This window comes from Podarcis filfolensis (assembly GCF_964270895.1).
Source record: "Podarcis filfolensis genome assembly, chromosome: 1".
Taxonomy (NCBI): domain Eukaryota; kingdom Metazoa; phylum Chordata; class Lepidosauria; order Squamata; family Lacertidae; genus Podarcis; species Podarcis filfolensis.
The window spans coordinates 34,102,593-34,121,694 of record NC_139604.1 but is presented as its reverse complement, the minus strand read 5'-3'; the positions used below and the strand labels follow the sequence as shown (position 1 = coordinate 34,121,694).

Sequence of the window (19,102 nt, the reverse complement as noted above, 5' to 3'; positions counted from 1 at the left end):
AGCTTGATAGGCTGAAGATATTGAAGAGAGACTGACATTATCCAAATCACAAAATCATCAAAGCGTGTAACAATGAAACACTCTGACGTCGTTGGGATTTGGATCAAGTCAGTCTCTTATTAATATCTTCTGTCCATGAAGTTCAGTTAATTCTCTTTATTACGTCTGAATAAAAACTCACAAGTAAGAGTCAAATGCCTTCTTGTTTTTAAGAACAGTTAATGATGGGAAGTTGCATTTGACACAGTTGAATAGGTGCAGATGCATCACTACACACATTCCACTCATGGGTATATAGTTAGTTAATTCTCTTACATTGCTGATATTCAGAGCATTAATCTTGGACTGCAGCATCCCAGGGGTGTCTGAAGGAAGATGGAACTGAGTCTTCTCTTTATCCCAGGCTTCACGATACAGATTCTAAGAAGGAAGTGAAGGCATAAACGATTGCATTGCATTACAAAAACCTCTTATTTTTCAAAGGTATGCAACTATAATTCACCCGTTCCCAATACCAATTTGTCATCATAACAAATACAGTAACTGGGTAATTCCCAAGCTTACCTCACTGACTTGTTGGGCATTGATCTTAGCCAGGACAACGGGTGGTGGGTCAGCAATACTTGTAAATTTCAGTGCATCTGGACGTTGCTTGTACAATCTTTCATTCAGGATATCTTGGGCGTGCTTCACTTTGAGCACTTCCACAGAGCCCTCTGGCATCCAGCCAATACCACGCAGCCATTCTAGGTCTTGTTTGTAGACGTTCTGCAAAGGAAACAATTATTAACAATATGGCTGAAAATGTTTCCTCCAATTTATTAAGAAGGCTGTTGCTGCCTCTCCGGCTCTACCCATCATAATACAGAACTGCTCAGCTTCCATGGCTGGTCAATCACAAGAAGTACATACCACTAATGTGGGTATTAATAAACAGCCCTCTTTTTATCCCTTTTCAAGTTGTATATGGCAGAACAACAGTACTGGCCATGAGTAATACAGATTCTAGTAAATAACTCCAACTCAGGCAATCCAGTAAAGGAAAAATAGGCTGCTTAATGCAGCTTAAATGAATTCTTTTCACACCTAAAATTCTCTGGAATAGAAAGTAAAAGACCAATTGAAATGGACACCTCTAGAAGCATTTAGTTCTATGCAGGTGCCACAAATTCAGGTTTTGGTGCCTTACTTCTTCAGATCATGGTAGAGTCAATTAGCTTTGTATGCATAGATACATGTGTTGAACTGAGTTCTCAATGTCCCCTTGTGTTCTTTCTTAAAGAAGTATGATGATTATCCAAACAATACCGAATTTATATGTTAAAAAATTCACATGTACTATGGCTCTTAATATGTGTCACGTGTTCACAGAAGTAAAACGTTTATTACTTTTTAATGAAAAGATATGTAAGAATTGTGGAGACAAAATATCATTGTAGAGCCAACAGTCATAATCCACCAAATGTCATGACAGAGGAAAGAGAGTGATAGACAAGAAGCCATCATAAAAGAGATATTGCAACAATAACAAAATCACTCACATCGCTCTGTAATTCATACGCTTTCCTGGCTTGGATGACATCATTCTGGTCTGGCAGGCAGGTCCATTCATGCAAGTAGTGGCGGTAATCAATGTCACTAACAAGCTTCTGACAGTTCTTGGCCAGCAAGACGGACAGCATGTCAACAGGGCTGTGGATCTTCGTCTTTAATTGATTATATACTTTCTTGTACTCCCGCTCACTTTGCATTTTAGCTACGTGCATAGCCAATACCATCTTGGGATCGTCGTTAATGTCTCGGCATCCCACATGGTGTCCAAGTTGCTTACGGTAGCCTTCCTTGTATTTGTACTGATGGGATTTGAAAAAATACATATATAATTAGAATCTTCACCAAAGGTATCTCAGATTCAGAGCTTTTTTTCAGCTGCAACTCACTTCTGGCACTTCTGAGGTGGGTGCCATTGTATTGGTAATGTAAATATTCAGCACATGCATAGATCTTTGAATTTCACACATCCTTCATCTGACATTTTTTTGACCAACAAGATGAAAGCTTTGGTCCTGAGAGATTAATATTCTACTTCAGAAACCTTCATCAGGATGCTGGACATTTTACTTGGAGCATATTTAAAGCAAACAGCAGCCTTCGCCAAGATGGCACCCTTCACATGTTTTGGACAACAACGTCCATCAGTCATGCTGGATGAGGCTAATGGATGTTTTAGTTCAAAACATCTGGAGGGCACTAGGTTAGTGAAAGCTGGCCCATAATGTCTTTATATCTTGCCTTGAACTGAGAACTTTAATATATTTTCTGTTTCCTGCATTTTAATTCCATTAGATACAAAAGTCCAGAGACAATGGATTACCAAACACTATCAAATTCTATTTGCATACTTACATCACTGGCAATTTCTCTTGAGGCTCTGGCTGTTTTGATTGGGACTGCATCAGCTCTCAGGTCAATATTTTTCTTCATGTCATCCCATGATTCCCTATAAAGTTTCTACAACAAAAAACCAACAACATTATATTGTCATCCTCTTTCAGCACTTACATATTTATGAAAGCTCACTGTCCATCAGCTTTTACTTTTTTCTAATCACTCCTGTTTTTTGCAGGTAAGAGATGCCTTAAACATTACAGGTTATCTCCATATAAAACTATGTAAGGAAAAGTATTTAAAGTGCATGTAAGTTATTATGGATAACAAGTGCTAACACATCTGTTTTGTGGAATCTCCGCAAACACAATAGATTGCCAGTTTGCATACAAACAGCTAAATTCCTTCCAGTAGCACCTTAGAGACCAACTAAGTTTGTCATTGGTATGAGCTTTTGTGTGCATGCACACTTCTTCAGATACGGAGTGTGCATGCACACGAAAGCTCATACCAATGACAAACTTAGTTGGTCTCTAAGGTGCTACTGGAAGGAATTTTTTAATTTTGTTTCGACTATGGCAGACCAACACAGCTACCTACCTGTAACTAGCTAAATAAATGCAGGTGCAATAACCCACCTAGAATTTACATGGGTGCTTGCTGTATCCAACTTATAACATCCAAAGCCTCCTTCATCTGAGTAACTGAGGAAGGTTGTAGAGTTGCATCGTAAGAAGAATGGTAGGGATTTACTTACATTGCTCACATTGATAGCATTAGCCCTGGACAGCATGATTTCTGGTGTGTCTGGCATCACATGGATCGTAGTTTTATCTTTATCCCACGCTTCTCTGTATTTAGCCTACAAAAATACAGAATTATCTGTTAATTCCTTCCGCAGAATAATTAAAATAATGTCACGTTGCTGAAAGGAGTTACATACAAGACTCAGTTGCTCAGCGTTGGTTTTGGCAAGGACAACTTCAGGAGTGTCGACGATGTGGGTAAATTTCAAACGATCCCGAGGAGTGCGGTAAACGTTGTCACTCAGAATTTCCTGGGCATATTTCACCTTCTTCACTTCTGGAGATTCATTTGGGATCCATCCAATCCCCCGGAGCCATTCCAGATCTGATTTATACACAGCCTGTGAGAGAAAATGTCAGAAAGGAAGAGGAAGATATTTCAGTTCAATTCAAAAGAAATACTCCATGTGGTAAACAGAATGAATGGAACTTCAGAAAGTCAGGAGAAACTTGTCTCAATCAGGATCTAAGCATTACTATCTCTCTGGACTAGGCCAAAATGTTTCTTTGACCTCCAGTTGTATTTCACACCAGCATTTATAGCTTTGATCAGCACTATGCTGGCTGGGGAGTTGTGGACCAAAACATCTGGAGAGTTCCAGGCTTGTGTAGATTGGGCTAGACAGAGTGGACAGAAAGATCATCCAATCCATACATATGACGACAGCACTCCAATCGGTTATGGATTCATTAGCTATTTTTAGATATGCCAAGTCTATCACATCACTCTTGTCTGTGTTGGACATTTTGAATTACAATATTTCAGTTTTTCCTCCCAAGGTACTCATGATGAAATTAAGTGAAGATTAAATTACGTGAAAATGTGACAAGGCAAGTTTTCATTAATAAAGCAACTACAAATGTTATCAGGGAAACAAAGTAAAAATTAAAAAAAGGAAATCCTCCACCACTATCTACCATGATGTCTCTATTGCCTTCTGTCCCTGCAGTGTTGTGCTGTTTGTTTGGCTTTGCAGAGGACAGATATACTTACATCGCTCTGTAGTTCGTAGGCCTTCCTTGCCTGGATCACATCATTCTGGTCGGGCAGACAAGACCACTGGTGCAGATGTTGCCGATAGTCCACCTCACTTACTAAAGACTGGCATAGCTTGGCTGCTTGGACAGACAGCATGTCCACCGGTATAGTAATATTGGCTTTGGATTTGTTGTAAGCTTGCTTATACAACCGGTCATTCTGCATCTTCAGTACTTTGGCAGCAAATGAAAGTTTAGGGTCCTCCTTCACTGAAGGGCATCCAACGTAGTGGCCTTTCTGTTTCTCATGAGCTTCTTTGTACTTGTACTGAGCAGGAAAGAGCATTGGAAGCTTAAGTAATCTGACCAATTCCAAGGAGAAATGTTAGTAGAAGTTCTTGGTATTTCAATTTTCAAGGGATTCGACTATGGAATATTCAGGGGGTAGATAAAGCATAGTAAGGCTCCCTAATTCTGTCTTTATATTATAAAATATTTACCTGGACTTGCTATTAGGGATGAGAGGGAAATGCAGTTCAGTTTGCACTTTTTGAAATGAGAACCAAAGGAAACACAACTATGCTTTGAAATTCACATTCTCCAAATTTTGTAATGCACATCTGCGGCCAAGTACTGCATACAGAAATGGATATAGTTGTGTAAAGTATGCATATGAAAACATGCATTAGTGAAAATCATACAAAATTTCATTAGGGAAAATGGTTTCAAAAAATGTGTATATTAGGCAAAATTGCACATAAAAATTATATTAGGAAAATTTCTCGCTAAGATGCTGATGAATTTTCGTGAAAGCTTTTTTTAAAAATACAAGCCAATGTGGAAATGCAATGATTTACTATAAATGGCTGTAAAATCAGATTTAATATGTTTGCTTGAAAATACGTCTGCCATTTTGGGACCAGTTAAACTAAGATTGTGAAAAACAGCTCATCTTGGCTTAACTTTCAATAGCCTATGCTGGAAGAAAAGATCTCTACAGCTTGAGAACCAATGTAAGCAAATTTCAGGATGTATCTGTGCCAACAGTCTAAAAATGCTAATCTAAAATCAGTTTCCTAATATTTACCAAAATATTAGCCACCTGTTTAGCCTTATAGGAAATAACATTACAGAAATAATATACAGCAGTTGACAGTACCTCACTGGCAATGTTTCTCGAAGCCTTGGCATGCTGAATTGCAATGGCATCCACTCTTAAGTCATAACCTTTTTTCTTGGCTTCTTCCCACCCTGCTTCATAATGTTTCTGTGAAGGAAATGAATAATGCAGCATTCATGTCAGCGTATTTCAATTTTTTTTTCCAGTAAGGGTCCTGAATATTAACTCATGTGTTTAAGATCTTCAGGTTGTAATTCTAAGTGCAAGTAATGCTAAATTTGAGCAATCAATATGAAAAAAACAAAAAAAAGGATTGACTTAATAATTTATGAAAACATTAATTGGCCTCATTATAAAATAGTAAGTCAGTGTGCCGAATAAAATCATCGTAGTAAAGCAATAACATGTTCCAAGCACAAATGCCACAACAGAGCCAGCACTAAAACATCATTGCTTAGGAAAGCCTTTGTGAGTATGTGTGTTTAAACCAACCAGAGGAACATCATCACTGTAGATGCGCATTGTATCTCTAGGGGAAGGTCATTCCATGGCACAGGACGCATTAAATATTACCATGTTGCCTTTTCTTCCATGTCAAGCTCCCACAATAGAATTTTATTGCTATGGTGTATACATGTATTCAAACATATAATGTAGTAAAGGTAAAGGGACCCCTGACCATTAGGTCCAGTTGTGACCGACTCTGGGGTTGCGGTGCTCATCTTGCTTTATTGGCCGAGGGAGCCGGCGTACAGCTTCCGGGTCATGTGGCCAGCATGACTAAGCCGCTTCTGGTGAACCAGAGCAGCGCATGGAAACGCCGTTTACCTTCCCGCCAGAGTGGTACCCATTTATCTACTTGCATTTTGATATGCTTTCAAACTGCTAGGTTGTCAGGAGCAGGGACCGAGCAACGGGAGCTCACCCCATCACGGGGATTCGAACCGCCAACCTTTCGATCGGCAAGTCCTAGGCTCTGTGATTTAACCCACAGCGCCACCCGCATCCCTAACATATAATGTATCATACTCAAATAAATGTTTAAATATGTATGTTTTTATACTGACTAAAAATAAATGAGTTAAAACTGAGGAACGAAGGGATGAAATAAAATATAAAATTAAACCCTCTGAGTTACTGCTATCTAAATTCACACTAAGAAACACTGCAATGTTTTTCTAATATTCAGTATTATGGGAAAGATCAAACATCATTCCAGTAGATGTGACAAAAAACCCCTCTCCTTTGCCCCACCCAATCTGCTCCAGAAAACCCCTAGCTTGATATAAGCTATCAACAATACCATATTTTTCACATTAAAGACCTTCCTGCTTCCCACCTTCCATTTGTTTGCTCAATTCTAGGGAATCATGAATTCAGTGGAAGGGCATTACTCATAGCTAATCAGAATTGGTTGCTACATAGAGAACTGAATGGGCATTTCATTCATTCAACCTTTGGTATTCTCAATTCCAATCATAAAACAATTTTAATTGAAAGGCAATTCTCACCCAAACCCCTTATTTAAAGGTCAGAATTGCTTTACAGATGTATTCACATTTAATTCTTACTTTGCTGACGTTCAGAGCATTCATTTTGGACAGAACCATCTCAGGAGTATCAGCTGGAAGAGTAAACTGTGTCTTTTCTTTATCCCAGAGTTCACGATATAATGCCTAATGAGGGAAAAAATACAGTACTTCTTTCTGTTATAATATACAAAGTACATATTGAAGTTATACATACAAAACCCTCCATACAAGCTACTCATGTAAGCGGCCTAGTTGTGTGTGCAGCATCGCATAAGGCTTTTTTATTGGGGATTTATTAAAGAACAGCGGCTACTCCACTGTTAGAAAAATTGCAATGTTTGGCATTTCTAATCACAGAAGCAATCTTTTGCGAGACCTGCCCCTGCATCAAATGTTCCTCGACAATCAGATAAACATACAGAAATGTGTTCCAAATGCAGAGGTGCATCCAATAGTATCTTTGCAGTTGTAAGGAGGTACTTTTGTTTGATAAAGATGGCGCACACAATTTTCATATATGCCCACCTATACATAGCTCCTAAGGGTTGGGAGACCTTCTGGCATGGAAGGATTCAACAGGTAAGGGAGTGTGGCAAAATGAGGTGGTATCACCTTTCACTACTGGAAAGCTGCTACTGGATACAACCTATACTTTTTGCATTGCATTTATTTGAATAAATAAAGGTGTTTACTATGATAGCGGTCAGAATGGGACAGTTTTCAAGCATTAACTCAGTTTAAAGGATATATAGCAAAGTGTACAGATCATGAAACAAACTGCAATCTCTCCACCCCAATTGCCCCATTGGAAAGCCGCCTTTGACTTCAGAGGGGGATAAATGTGATATTAAATGAGAGCATAGGCAGCCTCAAGTGATTTTTGAAAATCAAAGCTGCATGGGTTTTGTGCTTATTATTTTCATATATCTCACATGCTGGAGTGAGCATCTAGAAGTACATTCTCCTCACATCCAAAACGCAGATACCCGAGGACCAAAAGGCAAATGCAAAGTTTCTTACATTGCTCTGAAGCAGAGCATTGGCCTTTGCCAAGACAATTTCTGGAGAATCAACAATAGCAGTGAATTTCACAGAGTCTGGTCGTTGACGGTACAGTCTGTCATTCAGGATCTCCTGGGCCTTCTTCACTTTTAAGACTTCCAAAGAACCTTCTGGAATCCAACCAATACCACGCAGCCATTCTAGGTCTTGCTTGTAGACGTTCTGCAAAGGAAACAATTGGGCTATTAACAATATGGTTGAAAATGTTTCCTCCAATTTAAGGTCTGCCAATTCGTACTATCATATGTTTGATCCATCCCATGCTAAATCTTGAAGACTAGGGGTGAAATTAATGGACTTAACCATGGTTATTAATTTCAGTGGGTCTACTTTGAGTAAAACTGAGGTGAATACTACACTTGCTCTAAACACAGCCCTGATACCAGGCCCAATAACTCTTACACTGCAGTCCTTAGCATGGTTACATAAAAGTCCCTACTGAGCAAAGTGTGGCTTGTTTCCTAATTATTGAATTTAGGACTGCTAATCCAAATTATTTGTAGCAGCACCAGCACAAATAAGTTTAGGCACTTTTACTTACCATATATTAGTTTACATTAGTTTTAGTTGTGTTTTTTTAAAAAAGTGTTTTAAATGCATTATAACATCGTGACTCCAGATGGCGCTGTAGAGTTTGGCCTTTCTGCAACGTGATTTCCCATTATGAGGTTTACAACGCATTTTCCTGAAATGCTTTTATGATGTGTCTCAATCCAGCCCAGGGACATTGAAATTTGATCTTTATTGATGCTCACTTTTTACAGCCTACTTAACCAAGTAGAGTGTTTCTGTGCAGCCCTGCAGTTTTGCATAAGAGCTTCGGGACGGAAACGCATCAGACTTTTATTTCTTTATGAATAGTCTAAGCATATTTTATCCCATTCAGAAATTTGCAAAGCTATGGAAACATAGGAAGCTGTCTTTATATCGGCTCAGACTATTGATCCATCTAGCCTACTCCTGCCTACTCTGATCAGAAGCTAGGGTCTCAGGCAACGAGAGAGATACCTGACCTTTTGAACTTGCTACTGATGTTCTAACTCTTTTCAACTCAATATGCCATAGACTGAGCCTGAGAGAGCTTCTGCTTGCAAAGTAGGTGTTTTGCCACTAAGCTGTGATCCCATTCCCATGAACCCAGGTGCTTTATGTTTGCTTTTACGTACATCACTCTGTATGTCATACACTTTCTTAGCCTGAATGACGTCATTCTGGTCAGGCAGGCAGGTCCATTCATGCAGGTAGTGGCGGTAATCAATGTCACTAACAAGCTTCTGACAATTCTTAGCCAACAGGACTGATAGCATGTCAACCGGACTATGGATCTTCGTCTTCAGTTGATTAAATACTTTCTTGTACTCCCGATCGCTCTGCATTTTAGCTACATGCATAGCCAACACCATCTTGGGATCATCTTGAAGGTTTCGGAACCCGATATAGTGCCCTCTCTGCTTCTCATATGCTTCTTTGTATTTAAACTGCAAAAGAGAAAAGAAGCACATTTTAGAGCTATTATTACTATTATTATTTATTAATTAAAAGCATTGGGCATGCTTGCTGAGACTAATAAGAGTGGCAATCCAAAACTTTTGTAGGGCATCAGGCTGGGGAATATTGCTCTTGTGTATTACAAATGTTGAAGATATCAATATAGGGTCAAGTCAAAAGGACCTGCATTGCCACCCTAGAAGATCGAACACCTTTTCTTTGAATTATTTATTTCTATAATAGTCAGTTTGAAAACCACAGGGTTGTTACTTGCATTTCTCTACAGAAGTGTGTAATCAACACATCCACTTACATCACTAGCTATGTCCCTTGATGCCTTTGCAGATCTGATTGGAATTGCATCAGCTCTCAAGTCATATCCTTTCTGCTTCGCCTCTTCCCATCCCTCGATATAAAGTCTCTACAGAAGGAGTCATAAAAACAACAACCATGAATGAAAACTCACTCACATAGAATTTATGCATATACAGTGTACAGAATCCCCAATTATTTAAGAAAACAGATGCATTTTTAAAACCCATCCTTAAAAAAATGCTCTTACATGGCTAATGTTGGCTGAGTTTGCCTTTGCCAGCATAATCTCTGGGGTATCTGGCATGACATGAATGTTTGTTTTATCAACATTCCAGGCTTCAGTGTATAATCTCTGTGGGAGAGCAGAAGAAATAGTTAGCATTTTGTATTTTGAAAAGCATCAAATAACATGTACCCTTAGGAACTGATGCTATTGCTACTATATCCATAAGCAAAAAATGTATTGTAGCATGCCCTACAATATAAATTTACCAAATAATACCAGGATTTTCTAACTAAAATAATTTTGTTAAATCATATTTCATTATATTAAATATTTTGTTGCCACACTTACTCCTATCTGAACTGAAATCGGGTTCTGGCGGCGTGGCGGCAGCAGGAGGCCCCATTAGCTAAAGTGGTGCTTCAGGTTAAGAACAGACCTCTGGAACGAATTAAGTACTTAACCTGAGGTACCACTGTATTGGCATTAGAGAACACACACAGAGCAGTCCTAGAAATGCCTAATCACAAGACTCACCTTGTTCATCGTCTCGGCGTTATGTTTTGCCAACTCCATCTCCAAAGAATCTGTGACGCTGGTAAACTTGAACTTATCAGGTGGCTGTCGGTACTTCCTGTCACTTAGGATTTCTCCAGCTCTCTTTACTTTCTCAACTTCCAGAGAGCCAGAAGGAATCCAACCAACACCTTTCAGCCATTCCATATCTGATTTGTAAAGCACCTGGAATATGAACACAGATTATCCTTGCATTCAGAGAAACTATCAACTTCACACATAACAACTACTATTGCAGGGGAACATTTCTGGGTTCAGTGGCGGAGCTTCATGCTCCAGCAGCGGGGGGCAGAGAGCAGGCGGGGGCAGGGTTGGTGCGTGTCCTGGGGGCGGGGCGTGCATCCTGGGGGCGTGGTATGCCGCCTGTAGGGGCGTGGCACCCAGCACGGGCAGGGGGGCAGCCGCGATGGCACCTTGCCAGGATCACGCTGCCAGGGGTGGGGCGCTCCCCCCACATGCCTCTTCCTCCGCCAGTGTCTGGGTTATAAACTTAGAGATGAAACATTAAATATGTGTATACTGAAGGACCAATACATCACAGTTACAACCACTATAACTCCTGCTTTTGCAGCTACATATTCATATAGCCCAAACTTGATGATCCTATGCAGTCTGATTCACGCTCCCTTGTTCATTGCTTGGCCTCTTGTCACATGTTTAATTACCTGGGAGCAAGCCCAATTGAACAAAGTGTTACTTCTGAGTAAATATCTATAGAATTGTGCCATTGATGTCTCATTCCTGACATTGCTTAGAATGCTAATGGAATCTGCCTCTACTGAATTCCACCTTGGATTTTGGTGTTTCACATTATCGTAACCGAACTAAAAGTATCTGGTGATATATTTCCAAAACGTTTGCAAGGTTTCTTACAAATAATTATTTTTAAATTGTTCATTAAAAAAACTAGCTTATTTTTTCAGAATTACACAATTTTGCTACTGCATTTATATATATATATATATATATATATATATATATATATATATGGTATATGTTTCTAAAAACTGGAAGTGTTGTTTTAACTTTTAAAAAATTATCCCCAATTAAAAACATACCTTTTGTTTTATGTGTCATTGGGGGTGGTTTGCTGGTTTTTGTTTTAGGTTTACTTTTAAAATTATGCACAAAAGCCTTTACTGACAATACAAAACCCGCAGTTCGTTCCAGGGTTCAAATAGAAGGAACCCAAGGAATAGTGAACAATAACAGAGAGGAATGGATAGAATCCATTCATCTCCACTTATAACACATTGATTTCCAGATATATTTGAACTGTCTTCATAAAAAAGCATATCTGGATTATTTGGGGAAAGACACAAATTTATTGGTTGTGTTTATTCTGCATAGCTTACTTACATCACTCTGGAGATCATAGGCCTTTCTAGCTTGGATGACATCATTCTGATCTGGAAGGCAGGTCCACTGGTGCAGATAATGACGGTAATCGATATCACTGACCAACTTCTGGCAATTCTTAGCGTGCAACACTTCCAACATGTCCACAGGGCTAATATACTTAGTCTTCCATTTCTCAAAGTCCTTCTTATACTCCCTCTCACTCTGCATTTTGGCTACATTCATAGAATGCACAAGTTTCGGGTCATCTTGCACACTTCGAGCTCCAATATGGTGGCCAAGCTGCTTGCGATAGCCTTCTTTGTATTTGTACTGAAATAGATATACACGTGTAAACTGTCTACCCATAAGAATATTCATCAGATAGCTGCATTGGAAAATCCCACATTCTGAGAAGATTGTGACAGTATTTTTCTCATCAAGATAGCATCTTTTGTTCCTATGCTTGTCCCTTCATCTTCCCATTTCATCATACATATTTTCTAATAATCTTTAAAGATTTTGTTCCTTTGGCAAGGTAAGCTTTTTTCCTTCTTCAGTCCTTTATTATTCATGGATAGGAATGAAAAAGCTCTTTAGGTAGTTCCAATGTCTTGGGTAATGCTTAAGCACCTCCCACCATCTTTGCAGTTTCAAAAGTACTTTGCTATGTGGCAATCAAGTGGGGGCTTTCATGAACCACAAGTCCATGGTCCCTTGGAGATGCAGAGCTTGTTCACAGTTCTTTGAATCTCAGCTCTAAATTAATCCCAATATATTTTTTCCCTGGATTTTTCAAAATCTATTTTGCAGCTGTCTTCAAATATTTTCCCCTTTCTTTTCAATTAAGTTTTAAAGAAACATAGTAAACAAAGTAAACAAACAAGGAAATACATCTGGCTAAGTCCATTTCACCACACTGTGAAAATGTCCAGTGATAACAGTTCCAAAATGGGGCAAAAAGCCCAAGTTTCTGCTTGAATTATTATTTCCTTCCCATAAATGTTTACAGCGAGTGATGTTATTAATATTCCACACAGTAAACATTTCCTGCTAATAATAGCTGAGCTGTAGTTAATACATAATTAACTTCGACTTTTGAGTTTTCTTTTAACTTGCCCTTTCACTAACCATGAAATAATTGTTTGAGGGTTTCATTGTAGCTTGTATCATATTAAAACCCTGTGAAACATTACTGTCTTCCTATATTGTGCCTAAGACTCTCCTCATGCCACTCTGCTTTCTATTTACTACATCTCCTCAGGCACCTTTTTCAACACTCTGTTCTTAATGCTACTAAAGAACCCTGTTCTTTTGTCCCCATAATTCACATAATAAATTAGTCCCTTAACAAATGAAACCAAAATGTGGAAGGAAATGTAGCTTCTCTCTAATACTGCCTTTCATGGATGCCTAAAACATCCACCACAGTCACACATACTGTAGAACTGAGTCCACAGTTTCAATTCTTTTTTTTTTTTATTTAGAGCAAGAAATGCTTTCCCTTAAAAAAAATGCTATACATAGAACACATTGGGTACACACATCACTGGCAATATTTCTGGAAGCCTTGGCAGCTTGAATTGGGATAGCATCCAAACGTAAGTCATAGCCATCTTTCTTTGCCTCCTCCATAGCAAGTCTGTATAATTTCTGTAAGGAAGAAGAACATGTTTACTTCATTGTTATCCATGCCTGCGTCCTTCATGTCCACACACATATATAATTTTACATAACTGACTGAGGTGCAACAACTTGACTGTGCTGCACTTAAACAAAAACCTCCAGGGCAACTCTAGCCTACTGAGCCTCAACAAATCCTAGCCATCTGGTGACTATGGGGCCCACATCCCTTGCAAGAACCACAGACGTTGGCTGAAATATTTGCAGTCTCCCTTGGTATGGAGGAACTCCTTTGTTTATCCAAGTGGCACTCACCTGACTATAGTTTAGCTTGTTGAATTTTGACAGCATGATTTCAGGTGTATCAGGCATCACGTGGATCGTAACCTTGTCTTTATCCCAAGCTTCCGTATACAAACGCTGTGGAAGAACATAAGCACAAGAGACAGTGGTTATAAGGACAATCGTTCAGTAATCTTAGGGCTTTTTGTTTTTTTAAGTGAGGGCCTCCTATGAAAATTGCATTAAAATAGCCTGCAGAGGCAGAACTCCGCTACCTTGAACTGTGGTGCTGTAGGTAGAGTGTTGGACTAAGACTGGGTAGAGTTCAAATCTTCAATCAGCCATGCAGCTGACAAGGTGATCTTGGACCACTAATGCTCTCTCAGTTTAAATCTACCTCACAGGTTCCATATGAGAATAAATATATTATTTGTTCATATTTAAGTCTACCTGATGCAAAAGGCACAAGGTTCTTCCAGTTCATGAACTTTGCAATAAAATAGCTGACAAAAATGTCTAAGATACATGAAGTGAATTTTTTTGCTTTCAGAGAAATGTACAGGAGTCACAACCATGTTACTTGTTGACTACCCACCTATATGCCAATACAGCTTTAAAAGAAATGTTAACTGTATGTCATATTGCAAATATGTGATGTAAACTCTGACCAAAGCTAGGTACTTTTAAATCCCCTTAAGTTAAATGACAAAAGTTAAACAAGGTACAAAAAGCTCCCCAACGGAAATCAGTGAAAATGGAAAAACTTTGGATCACTAGTGCCCTGTAATAAGACCCTACAACATTTGTACCACAATACTAGTTTCTCAACTGCCCGGCTCAGATTCACCTTGTTCATTGTTTCTGCATTATGCTTGGCCAACTCCATTTCAAGAGAATCTGTCACACTGGTGAATTTGAATTTGTCTGGTGGCTGACGATACTGCTTTTCACTTAGGATCTCTCCAGCCTTCTTGGCTTTTTCCACATCCAGTGAACCAATAGGGACCCAGCCAATGCCTTTCATCCACTCAAGGTCTGCTTTGTAGGCATTCTGTGAATAAGAAATTCAAAGAATCATTAATAAAAGCAAAAGCTATAGAGGACTCTTGCTTGGGGAAGGGGGTGCCGTCTGATTAGGATGCCAGAAAGAGAGAGAGAAAATATGTAAATAATGAGGTGCTGGTACTCATGCTCGAATAAAAGTGCCACAAGTGTCAGGATAACATGGCTGCTATGGGCATGGGGAGGATGTTGGGATTTCAGTCTCACATCGCTAATGAAACATGATATCCATGTTGACATTCCTGTACTGTTGTGTACTGTTATGCCTGAGAACGGAAGTGAGCGTCTGTAACTTCCGCTATTTGTTCTCTCTCTCTGCTCTCACAACAGAGGAGATGTATGTGAGGCACTCAGCTCACACTAGCTATGCTTTGTTGTTTTAATTCGCTGTAAATAATAAAAGAAATTTGGAGTGCTACATATCTGACAGTCTGCTTCCTGCTGCAGCCCCGGGAGGGGTTTTTCTACCTTCCCCTCACAGGACGGCTGCCAATAGGAAGGTGTCAGTCAGGGGTCAGCAAACTTTTTCATCAGGGGGCCAGTCCACTGTCCCTCAGACCTTGGGGGGGCGGACTATATTTTGGGGGGGAAATATGAACAAATTCCTATGTCCTACAAACAACCCAGAGATGCATTTTAAATAAAAGCACACATTCTACTTATATAGATTCCTGGACTGATTCCTGGACCATCCGCAGGCCAGATTTAGAAGAAGATTGGGCCGGATCCAGCCCCTGGGCCTTAGTTTGCCTACCCATGGTGTCAGTTCTCCATACCAGTGACTACTGCCACCATGTTTGCTTTTTGTTACTTCACATTGTGCAACCGCAACACTTGAAAGTTGTCTGGAATTAGAGGTGGGTTAGGAAAAAAGAGCCAAGATTGATGGAGCAGGCTGGTGGAGGGGAAGGATTCCATTCCACTCACCCTTGTATCCTACCATTTGACCCTCACTTGGTTTTATACCTTATATTACGTTTAGTTGTGCCCAAACGTAAATAGTACTCACATCACTCTGGAGATCATAGGCCTTTCTAGCTTGGATGACATCATTCTGATCTGGAAGGCAGGTCCACTGGTGCAGATAATGACGGTAATCGATATCACTGACCAACTTCTGGCAATTCTTAGCGTGCAACACTTCCAACATGTCCACAGGGCTAATATACTTAGTCTTCCATTTCTCAAAGTCCTTCTTATACTCCCTCTCACTCTGCATTTTGGCTACTTTCATAGAATGCACAAGTTTCGGGTCATCTTGCACACTTCGAGCTCCAATATGGTGGCCAAGCTGCTTGCGATAGCCTTCTTTGTATTTGTACTGAAATAGATATACACGTGTAAACTGTCTACCCATAAGATTATTCATCAGATAGCTGCATTGGAAAATCCCACATTCTGAGAGGATTGTGACAGTATTTCCCCCATCTAGATAGCATCTTTCTTCCTTATCTTTTTGCCACTTCATTTTCCTATTTCTTCAAACAGATTCTATAATAATCTTTAAAGATTTGTTTCCTTTAGGAAGGTATTTTTAATATTATTCATGAATCTATTAAAAATGGACCAGTCATTCTGTTTTGTGTTGTTTTCAGAAGGGGCAGGTTTAAAGAAAAACAAGAGAAAAAAAAGAAAACAAATGTGAGCATTAGCCAAATCTAAGTGTAAGCTTGAATGACAAGCCTGGGTTGGATGACAGGCCAAAGTTCCATGCAATTCCTGGCACTGTGGTCTAAACCACTTAGCCTAGGGCTTGCCAATTGGAAAGTAGATAAATAGGTACCGCTCTGGCGGGAAGGTAAACGGTGTTTCCGTGCGCTGCTCTGGTTCACCAGAAGCGGCGTAGTCATACTGGCCACATGACCCGGAAAAACTGTATGCGGACAAACACCGGCTCCCTCGGCCAGTAAAACGAGATGAGCGCCACAACCCCAGAGTCATTCGCGACTGGACTTAACTGTCAGGGGTCCTTTACCTTTACCTTTTAGCTGTCAATATACTGCCACATACTAGGAATAAAGTGTAACTATTTTATTTTACGGATTCAGGCATGCTTTAGATTCCACCATCACCAGTTTGGGCACTCGTGAAAACCTAACATATTCAATGAATATTCCTATTAATGATGATTGACTATATCAATAAAATGGGGGAAGCTATTTAGTCCATCTAAATCTATCCCAAGCATCACAAGAGTAGCTGTATCAGCTGTGATAAATGAGGGATTCACATATCACAGCCTTTTCAACCATTCAAACCAGAAAACAAAAATCCACCTATTCAGTAACTGAGCAATAGAAAAATGATATTTTTTTTAAAAAAGTAATAAGGGAAGTGGGTTAGGAAGATGCAATTCCTATTACATGACAGCATCTGACAACTCATGAACAGAACTACTTACTTCGCTTGCAATGTCTCTTGAAGCTTTAGCAGCCTTGATTGGAATTGCATCTACCCGAAGATCATAACCCTTTCTCCTGGCCTCTTCCAATGAAAGTTTGTATAATTTCTAAAAGAATGGCAAAGATTGGTTTAATGTTTAAAAATAGGGCACTTGTTATTATTCTAAATTGGTTTTCTATCAACGATTTTGAAGACATTACTTACATCACTATAGTTGATCTTGTTCTGCTGCGACAGTATAATTTCAGGAGTATCTGGCATAATGTGAATGGTGGTTTTATCCTTGTTCCATGCATCAATATACTTGCGCTGAAAAAATAGTAAATAGTAGAGAAAAAGAGTAAATAAATTATTTGATAAAGGTAGAAGCTGCTAAAAATGGTAATTCGTTCATTCATTTGTTTGTTTCTAAAATCTCTTAGAAGCCCTTCACAATCACAAAACTGTTGAAGTTTCCAAATTGCCTCCAAGGGCAGCCCCACATAGAGAACATTGCCGTAATCCAATCTGGAAGTTACCAGAGCATGGAGTACTGTGGCCAAGTCTTGTCTGTAGTTGGGCCGTAGTTGGCATACCAGCTGTAGATGTAAATGAACAACTAGGCACTGAGGCTACTTGGGCCTCCACTGACAGAGATGGGTCCAGAACATCACAATGCTTGCACCTGCTCCTTCCAGAGGAACTTTGGATACATAAGACCCCCATCTTTTCCTGGTTCCACTTCAATTTACTGACCAGCATCTAGTCCAGGCATAGGCAAACGCAGCCCTCCAGATGTTTTGGGACAACAACTCCCATCATCCCTAGCTAACAAGACCAGTGGTCAGGGATGATGGGAATTGTAGTCTCAAAACATGTGGAGGGCCGAGTTTGCCTATGCCTGATCTAGTCCATTACCACCTCCAAGCACCAGGCTAGCACTTCAATTTCCTCTCGTGCTTCAGATGGAACAGAGAGCAATAGCTTGGTGCCCTCCACATTTTATTGGTATTTCACTCCAAATCTGCTGTTGAGAGGGGTCCCAACTGTTTGCAGATATATATTAAATACAAGATGGGGAAAATGCTCATGGTACTAAACAAAGCCCATCATATCCACTTTCTGGAAATGGCTCTGATTCAACCAGTATGAAAACCATCAGCTTTGTTACAAAATGGTTGCTGCCGGGGTATGAAAATAAAAATAAATGGAATGTGCCTCCTTTGCACAAAAAATTAAAAAGTTAATTAGAGTTAGATAACCATCATGGAGAAAAGTAGTTATATTGATAAAATCACTGGGCAAATTCTCAAGAGTGATCAAAGCCTGCATATTCCCAGCCATAGCATTGCTAAACCAGCCAGTTTTCTTGATATATTTGCTCATATGAGTTTTAAGGAAGGGGCATGAATGAAACTCACATGGTCCATAACTTCAGAATTATGCTTTGCCAAAGCCATAGGCATAGAATCAATGGGACTTGTGAATTTGAATTTGTCAGGATGCTGTCTGTAAATGTAGTCACTCAAGATCTGGGAGGCTCTCTTATTCTTCTCAGCTTCCAAGGAACCACTTGGAGTCCAGCCAATGCCCTTTAGCCATTCAAGATCTGCTTTATACATATTCTGTTTGAAAAGAAACAAGCAGGGAGGACAATAGTTCCATGAAAACCTTCCATTACAATAGAGGATTTTTGTCTTCATAATTTATAATCCACATGAACTAAAGAGATTATTGGTTACACTGTCAATTTGTGTCAGCACAGATTAAACAAACAATAACTTTTCAACTTTTTTTTACTGTTTAAATATATAGTATAAGTAAAGGTAAAGGTACCCCTGCCCGTACGGGCCAGTCGTGTCCGACTCTAGGGTTGTGCGCCCATCTCACTTAAGAGGCCGGGGGCCAGCACTATCCGGAGACACTT

General features: G+C 39.6%; 1 protein-coding gene across 50 annotated transcripts in view; it reads right to left on the bottom strand.

Moving 5' to 3' along the window:
* The window catches only part of NEB (nebulin), a 160,132-nt gene that overhangs the window by 80,003 nt on the left and 61,027 nt on the right, over positions 1 to 19,102 (bottom strand). For all 50 annotated transcript variants that reach the window (XM_083577808.1, XM_083577846.1, XM_083577799.1 and 47 more), the window contains exons 62-83: positions 18,597 to 18,800; positions 17,401 to 17,505; positions 17,195 to 17,302; positions 15,803 to 16,114; positions 14,579 to 14,782; positions 13,765 to 13,869; positions 13,372 to 13,479; positions 11,848 to 12,159; positions 10,450 to 10,653; positions 9,937 to 10,041; positions 9,688 to 9,795; positions 9,053 to 9,364; positions 7,845 to 8,048; positions 6,864 to 6,968; positions 5,332 to 5,439; positions 4,189 to 4,500; positions 3,332 to 3,535; positions 3,146 to 3,250; positions 2,407 to 2,511; positions 1,542 to 1,853; positions 565 to 768; positions 316 to 420 (exon numbers count right to left, since the gene is read on the bottom strand). In XM_083577808.1, coding sequence (XP_083433934.1) covers positions 316 to 420; positions 565 to 768; positions 1,542 to 1,853; positions 2,407 to 2,511; positions 3,146 to 3,250; positions 3,332 to 3,535; positions 4,189 to 4,500; positions 5,332 to 5,439; positions 6,864 to 6,968; positions 7,845 to 8,048; positions 9,053 to 9,364; positions 9,688 to 9,795; positions 9,937 to 10,041; positions 10,450 to 10,653; positions 11,848 to 12,159; positions 13,372 to 13,479; positions 13,765 to 13,869; positions 14,579 to 14,782; positions 15,803 to 16,114; positions 17,195 to 17,302; positions 17,401 to 17,505; positions 18,597 to 18,800 — 3,951 coding nt within the window. The remainder of the gene's footprint in view (positions 1 to 315; positions 421 to 564; positions 769 to 1,541; positions 1,854 to 2,406; positions 2,512 to 3,145; positions 3,251 to 3,331; positions 3,536 to 4,188; positions 4,501 to 5,331; positions 5,440 to 6,863; positions 6,969 to 7,844; positions 8,049 to 9,052; positions 9,365 to 9,687; positions 9,796 to 9,936; positions 10,042 to 10,449; positions 10,654 to 11,847; positions 12,160 to 13,371; positions 13,480 to 13,764; positions 13,870 to 14,578; positions 14,783 to 15,802; positions 16,115 to 17,194; positions 17,303 to 17,400; positions 17,506 to 18,596; positions 18,801 to 19,102) is intronic.